This window comes from Trichechus manatus, unplaced genomic scaffold (genome assembly GCF_000243295.1).
Source record: "Trichechus manatus latirostris isolate Lorelei unplaced genomic scaffold, TriManLat1.0 scaffold00315, whole genome shotgun sequence".
In the NCBI taxonomy this organism is placed as follows: Eukaryota; Metazoa; Chordata; class Mammalia; order Sirenia; family Trichechidae; genus Trichechus; species Trichechus manatus.
The window spans coordinates 585108-593515 of NW_004444251.1; the positions used below are offsets into that span (position 1 = coordinate 585108).

Genomic DNA, 8408 nt, shown 5'->3' on the forward strand with positions numbered 1-8408 from the left:
TAGGGCGTGAAAGGTAGAAGATAAAATAATTCCTACAGATACTTTATAATTAAATGGCATAATTTAAGTGCAGCCCCAAAATTGCTGTTTGAGAATTAAGAGACAACAAATTTACACACACACAGCAATGGGAGGAGGGAAAATGAAAAGGCTGTTATAAATGATGCACAAGTTACAAAAACGGTTTAGCAAAACATTCTCCATTGTAACTTTCTGAATCCCTTATTTGGACCCATTTACAATAAAACTTTTCAAAAAAAGAAGAAAAAAACATACCAGAAAATGGCTCAATATGAAGGAAAAAAACCCCAATAATCACAAATGACTAAGAGCTCAGCTGGTAATGAAAAGATGGGAGTCCACCCAAGGGTGACCTGGAAAAATCAGCCACTGAAAACCTGGTGAAGCACGGTTCTAGACACACATGGGATCGCCAGGAGCTGCAATCAACTTGAGGGCATTTGTTTTTAATACTAAGTTAGAATTCTCAACTCTTGATTTGAGTTAGAACTTAGATGCCTGAGATCAATGAGCCCTGGAAATATTTAGCTCAGTATTTTCATCTTTACAGAAAATACACTTTCTGTGGCAAGAACAGAGCTGGTGTATATCCTCCACTTTGATCAGGTCGATGGAATTTCTCACAATAGGCAGCCCACTAATTACAGCTGAAACTTCAGGGAACAGTTTAGCAAAAGAAATACTTCAAAAGCAGGAATATAAAACAATAATGTAATGATTTCTGCAATTCTTCTTATAAAAAAAATAAAATGGAAGGTAACAGATGATGTTCAAAAACGGAAACAAGATGAGACAAACATCACATTTATTTCAATAGCTCAAAGTGCAAATACAGCGAGTCAGTTCATAAAGTTACAAGACACAGATTTAAGTATAATGAAAACTTGAAATACAAAAATGAAAGTTTAATAGCAGAAATAAAGCTCCTCAATTTTTAAAAAATTCAAGTAACTGTGAGAACTTTTAGACTAAAATACTCCACTTACATCAGTTCAGAAAAGCTCTAATTTATAGATGCCAGTAGGGCAGTGAATGGAAAAGAGCTCCGCAGAGAAAGGGAGGATCACCCCAGATGGTCAGCTCCAGACTAGAGTTAAGGCCTCAGTATGGCTATTCCTGATGCAGCAGCTTCAGTCACTCACTGTATCAGTCTCTGTGGTTCAACCCATGCTATTCTGATCCTTAAGCAAATTCAGCAAAGCGTCTAAAGTTCAGTATGAGCTCAACAGCACGACTGAGAGCTTTCTGAAACGGGCACTACATATTTAAAAGAATTAAAGACCAATTTCATCTTCAGACCTATGGCGTTAAACCAGACCCACTGCCACTGAATCGATTATGACTCATAGCGACTCTATAGGACAGAGTAGAACTGCCACACGAGGTTTCCAAGGCTGTAATCTTTATGGAAGCAGACTGCCACATCTTTCTCCCACGGAGCGGCTAATAGGTTCGAACTGCCGACCTTTCAGTTAGCAGCCGAGCACTTAACCACAGTGCCAACCTGACAGATTAATACTTCTTCCAGTACGTTAAAATCTTTTTGTAAGGTTAACAAAATGGCATTTAAGATTTCCTCATGAAAACTCTACTTAATAAATATTTATTTGTACATAAATGGGACTTGTATGTAAAGTAGAAAAAGTACCCACTAGGAAGATAATTAAAGGTTGTTAATATTCTCTTTATCACCATGCAGCCAAGACACCTGCTTATTTCTGCTCCCAGAAGCAATGTTTGCTAGTTTCAGTCCAGGAAAATGTGTATCTTCAAGAGGGTTTACAGGAAAGGTTTACTCAGTCTTTTTCTCCAATTTCTTCATCTTTTCAGTGTAGGCATTAAACTGTGAGTCTGTTCCAAAAATTCTATCCCACCATGTAAAGGTTGAAGCGTAGTTTCCAATGAAGTTCATGTGGTGGAAATCATGATGCCGTGAGCCAGCATAGAAAGGGATGAGATTTAAAGGGTTGAGAGGAATATCATAGCCACTGAAATAAAATGGTAAAGATTAAGGAAATAAATACAACTCCAGTAGGTGACATTTTCATGGATAATCATGTGCTCATTAACTAATTCAAAGAGCATTCTACGTTGCCTGAGTCATTTTATTTGTTATGTTTACAAAACACATATAACAAGTTAAGATTAAATACATCATGATTAATTAGAATATGTGTTTGCTTCTATAGTTGGCAGAACATATATAATTTCATTAAGAGTCACCTTTAGAGTCTTTCCCTTTATTTCTGACTACATAGCGAACATGTGATACCCAGTAATGCCTGCGCAATAGCAGTGCGAATCACCCCAACCCTTCCCTCCTTTTGGTGAGGTGAGGGAGGGAGAAAGATGGAAGGAAAAGGACAGTTTAATAAGTCAGTTACGACTCATCTGTAGGATATTCTCTGCCTAAGATGAGGAGCATTAATCTTGCTACTTCAGTGGTTTAAAATAATTCTCAGAATACATCTTCGTGGGTAGAATAAGCCCCAAGTCAAATGCAATGAGCATTTAGTAATTTTAAAATAATAAAAGGATATTAGACATTTAAAAAGTCATTACATATAGGTATTGTGCCATAAAATATCTTCCAACAGACAGAAAAGAAGCATCTGAAATATGTACAGATTACAGGCAAGTGCTTTTGTCATTAATAAAAAAATGGCAAGGCAGAAGATACGAGAAATATTCTTCTTCAGTGAGGGCTGAATGTTTCCATATTTTTTTCAAATAAGAGATAGCTTTAGATTCATTAAAGGATAAAGAAATTGCTACTCTGGAATTATGGTATTTAACCAAATTTTTAAGAAACAACAAAAATAGTTTTATCTGAACATTAATCTTTAAGGAAAGGCATTTCTAAGTAAGGCATGAAACCCAAAAGCCATAAAGGAAATGACTGATAGATCTGACTACTTGGAAATTAAAAATGTTGGTACCGTGAAGAAACCATCAAGAGTTAAAACTCAAATGACAGGAGAAAATACTTGCAACATATATAAAACAAAGCTCATACAACCAACAGGAAAAAGACATACAACCCAAGAAAAACGGGCAAAGGATATAAATGGGTAATTTAAAGAAGAAAAAGTAATACTGGTCAATAAACATACCAACAGGCGCTTAGCCCCACTAGTCATGGAGGAAACGGGGACGGAAATACTGAAAGCCCTTTCTGTCCTAATATTGACAAACATCTGTAAGCGTATTATCTAGGTTTGGAAGGACGCCGGGGAAAGGGAAAACATTCTCACACGTTCCTGGTGGGAGTGCAAGCAGGGACCCTTTCGGAGGACAGTCTGGCCGTACCTATCACAATTTTATTTGCCCAAATGACACATGAACATATTCTCTGGCTGTAGGGTCACTATGAGTCGGAACCGACTCGACGGCCCCTGACGACAACAACGATGTAAAAATGTTTCAGAGTATAGACAGGACAACAGCCCACTTGTATTATAAAGATATCTCTATTACTTGAACTTCCATCCAATGATTAGTATCCTTTTTTCTTTTTAATAATACATTAACAAATTTACTTCTCCTATTAGTCTACAGATAATCTTATGAGCATGAAAATAAAGATATTTCATGACACCTAATCACCTGCCTGGAAACCATAACTCACCTATGGACATCGATAGTTTCTATCAAACGGACGGTCACCCACGCCCAAAGAAGAATGACATGATCACACAAGAGCACGATCCCTATAAAAAATCCAGTTCCAAGAATCAAGGTTTCCAGAGGATGTGCATATTCAGCCTCCATTCCAAACGGAGCCTGAAACACATAGATAAGCATTCCTTAATATATTCAAACTTACTTATGCATATAACTTCATAAAAGTATGTTGTTTCTACATGTAATAATATATCTAGCCATACATACATAATAATAGTAATTCTTAATAAAAATATCCTTTCCTGTCCACCAGCATCGAAAGGCCTAGGGGTGCCGTTAATAAAATCTTTATAACTGTCTTTAATGGTTTAAATAAGGCATTTAACGATTGACTTGAACTCTAATTCTGATCTTTGCCTTTGAATTTGCTCTCAGAAGAAAGGCATGCTTGCCTTAGTGTTAGTACACCACGTAATCAGGATCAGTGCAGAAAATTCAGACATAGCCAGTTTGTCAAGGCCAAATCAAAGCAGTTCTAATAAAATCTAAAAAACACCACTTTTGTGGGAGTCAGTAATGCAGTGAAAATGTGTTAAACATCAGCTGATAACTGTTTTAGAACTTTAAGATTAAAGGGTGGTTGATTGAGGAACCTTCTGAACGACTCTGGCGTCCCTACAGCTGCCATCAAATTGTCAGGTAGCCAGCTGTGTGTGTCAGGATATTGCTGTGGCCACAAAAATGAGAAGAATGAAGTATTTCATGCAAGTTTTTGTGCTTCAGTTCTCCACTGACCATGAAGTTTAGATGCTAAGGAAAATCTGTAGAACTGGTTGTGTGTGCGTATGTGCTATGTTCTTAGTAATCATGCCAAAGGAAAAGGAAATAACATCACCAACGATTTTAAAAAATGCTCACACGGTAAAAATAATGACATTTGTGTCTAATAAAATATGTATTCAGTACAATTCTAACATACCTGAAACTCATGATGAATTTTATGAATGTATTTATATATCCTTCTGTGGTGTAACAGTCTGTGCAGGAAATAGTGCCAGGTGTCCTCGATCACGGCACAGCCAAAGCATCTTAGCAAAAGCATGTACCTTGAAGGTGAAAGTACTGTAATGAGTATCAAGTAATTTTTGTGCAAACAATTTAAACTCTTACCTGAGATCACGGCTTGAGATATTACATAAAACCAAATACCCACTTAGCAGCTTGAACTGGATAGATCGATCAACTTATTCCCAAAACTCCCACGTACAAATTGGCTATATGATACAAATTGAAGGGCAGAGATTGAACATAACACCAATTCTAACTCCTTCTGACAAAAACTCACAGGTATGAAATCACAGTTAGGAAACAAAACCAAAAACTTACAGGAAAAAATAATATTGATAAACGGTTTGAATTAAGATGAATAATAGTAACATCATCACCTTTTTCCACCAAAGAGAAAGATACAACTTACGTGCTATGGGCAAAAAATTATTTTCTATACAAATGTACCCATTCCCAGAAATTATATCTTGAATATATATTACATAGGAAAAAAAATATATTTATAAATTGGTAGGTCTATACTCAGGTAATATCAGGTACAGAGAGTTGAATACAAATATTATTTGAATACAAATACTTGCACTCAGATAACATATATTTCTGCTTATATCAGCACAATTTTTATAGACTTAAATTATTCTCTCATTTCTTTCATTCATTTTAGACTTTACATTTAATGGTTTTCCTCACTATCTTTTAATACCAGCTCTCTTCTGTTCAATATAAGCGTGTGTATCTGTAGACAATGATATAAAGGATACTATGGAAACTTCTGATCCTAAAAACTGTCCTTCCAATAAAATATTACATTAGAACAAAGAAAGATATAAAAACGGTAATATTTTCAGTTTCTACTATGGTTTACCTGTGTACATTTTATTTACTTCCAAAGTTTAGATCAAATAGATCTTAATCAAATAAAAAAAAGATAAACATGACGTCCACTTTACTTGGAGTCCCTGGGTGGAACAAACAGTTAACAGTGCCAATGCTAACTGAAAGGCTGGTGGTTCAAGTCCACCCAGAGGCACCTCGGCAAAAAGACCTGGCAATCTACGTCTGAAAAGTCAGCCATTGAAAACCCTGAGGAGCACACTTCTACTCTGACGCATATGGGGATGCCACGAGTTGGGTCCACTTGATGGCAACTGGTTACTGGTTTACTGTTATTGCTATTGTAACTGGTTACTGTAATAACTAATTGGTTAGTGTTCATATTGTAATTGGGTAATAAACTATGATTGAGTATAAAAATCAAATTTTAATTTACATACCATCTTGGCATTGTTTCCCAATCATAAGGAATATTGAAATACTCTGTAAAATAATAGGTTCCACAAATCAAAGGCAGCTGGATACAAAAGTGATTAAAGAGAAGCACTTTAAAACATTTCCACTGGCTTTCCAACGATTCTGGCTTGTCCTGCGGAGAGAAATCACAATATTTAACGTTGACCTCTGCTGTCGATAGTTTGGCTTGACAATCAGAAGTGGATTCCTGATTTGCACTTAAGGTTTATATGGGATTATAATTCTGTGTTACTAAGGCCCAGGAATCACAACACCCTTCTCTTCTAAATTCTTGACAACTATTGTGACTACTTTAACAAGGTGAAGACACTTCATAGACAAACCTAAGCATAAAGATTTTCAAAGGCACCAAAGAAGTCCTACAGAATAAACAACTCTCCAATCTTTGCTGCCCACAGGTCATTCGCAGCTCTTACTGTAAGTCTCCGAGAAGAACGCGTGATGGTAAGATGACAGTGGGGCCCCCTCCGCTTTTGAAGGAGTGGTACACACTAACATGGGAAGCTTTTCTTACAGAGGGAAATAGATGCTTCTAGTCCTTTTGTGACATTCATTCCAAGAAGGTACAGGCAAACCCTGGGTTACCAACGAGATCTGTTCTTAAGTCTGTCTTTAAGTTCAATTTGGAGTTAAGTTGGAATATGGTTCTCATTTAGCATAAGTTAGTCAAATGGTTGTCTTAATACCTAGTATATACTTTACCTTTCCGTATGTATGAAAGACTTAGGAAAATACTTCCAAACCAAGCAATATTTTCATGAGTGTCACAGAGTACTGTGTGTTCATTATTACGAACCATTGTACTTAACTCAAATTTCTCATTTAATAGGCTTGAGGGCATGCTGCTCTTAAGCACGAGTTGTTCGTAAGTTGGAAGTTCGTAACCCGAGGACTGCCTGTAAGTGCATTTTTGTTCATAAACGACAACAGGATTATAAACTCTCTGAGCTGAAGGACACAGAGATGTGTCCAGTGGTTCCCAAAGGATGGGGAGCTACTGCCTAGAGATGATGACGTTCACAGACCCACATCAAAATGAGAAAAGTGAGATCAGTGCAGTGAGGTGTTCATACAACGTCACTGGAATGTTGATTTGCTTAGCAAGCCACATAAAACTAAATTTGTTCAATTTAAAGGGCTACAGATATTTTTTCGGTGATAGGAAAAAGTGCTTTTTGCTTCACAAAAAGATAGTATGCTTGGTTTTAAATGTCCTCACTTAAAAATTCAGAAAGCTGCCAAATTAATTTTTTTAACCAAACCCCAGCATCCAAACTGGGAAGCACTGTTCATCAGCAGAGGCCCAAAGAGGTCAACCACCTTGCCCAGGATCACATGGGCTGTTACTACTAGACCGTGGTCTGACTACAATCTATCTAGGTCTCCAGACCCAATTTGATTCTTGAAATGAAGAGTTATTATTCCCGACAAAAATAGGAAAACATTGAACTGGGAATCAACCTAGAGACCCAGCTTCCACTCCCAAGGCCCCCACTAAGCAGCTAACTAGCTCTGTGATGCTTACAACTCAGGTTCCAGGACAATAACATGAGGGTTTAGACAAGATATTTATAATTGTCCTTCTACTTCTATTGTGAGTATTATCTGAGCCTCCCACCTCCACCCCGAAACCTCCAGTCTGTGATTGGAAACAAAATAAACTAAAGATTCAGGCTTGGGCCAACAAAGGCGCTGTTTCCCACAGAGGCTACAGGCTAGAACCTGATACCCGTGGAGCTACAGAAATTACCACCAAAGACAATCTCCTATGGATAGTAAAATCACACACTATACTGTCTGAGGTGGACATAAATTAGTTAAACATAGTGAATAACGAAAAAGTCACACCTAATACACCTCAATATGAGAGTTTACCATACGTTGCTTCCTTATACATAACTGGGTTCTGATATGACGGAATACCCTGATTAGGGCCATCAACTTCAGAAAGAATGAATTTAGTACATACGTCTTTTAAGGAAAAAATTCTGGAGAATTAGGCTGTCTATTTTTTTTTCAGGAAACAGATCCTGCAAGGCCTACCTTATTACTCTCTTGTACTCCTGCACATTTTCCGACAGCTAGCAAGCATGTCCATTAACTGTCATGCATTCTGCTGGAAAGCAGCGAGTTTTTAGGGTTATTTCATCACCACCAGCAACTTCTTCGACCCACTATGTGGTTTCAGGTATTTGTATTCAAAAAAAGCAGTAACTCATAATTAATGTGTACTGATTATTTTGTTTGCTTTTAGATACCTTTACATTGTGAAAACTTGTACTGATTTACCATCACAATTCATTTTAGTATCAAAAAGCTCCAAGGATGGACTTTAAGGTTGTGAAGCTCAAAAGATATGCTGAGTATAGACTTGAATCCATACT

At 37.0% G+C, this 8408-nt stretch overlaps 1 protein-coding gene across 1 annotated transcript in view; it reads right to left on the reverse strand.

The window, feature by feature from the left end:
* Positions 1-8: 8 nt before the first annotated feature.
* LOC101361066 (methylsterol monooxygenase 1) overlaps positions 9-8408 on the reverse strand; it is an 18406-nt gene continuing 10006 nt past the window's right edge. The window contains exons 2-5 of the mRNA XM_004390641.2: positions 5988-6136; positions 4625-4751; positions 3650-3804; positions 9-2009 (exon numbers count right to left, since the gene is read on the reverse strand). Of these exons, the coding sequence (XP_004390698.1) occupies positions 1814-2009; positions 3650-3804; positions 4625-4751; positions 5988-6136 (627 nt within the window). The 3' untranslated portion in view covers positions 9-1813. The remainder of the gene's footprint in view (positions 2010-3649; positions 3805-4624; positions 4752-5987; positions 6137-8408) is intronic.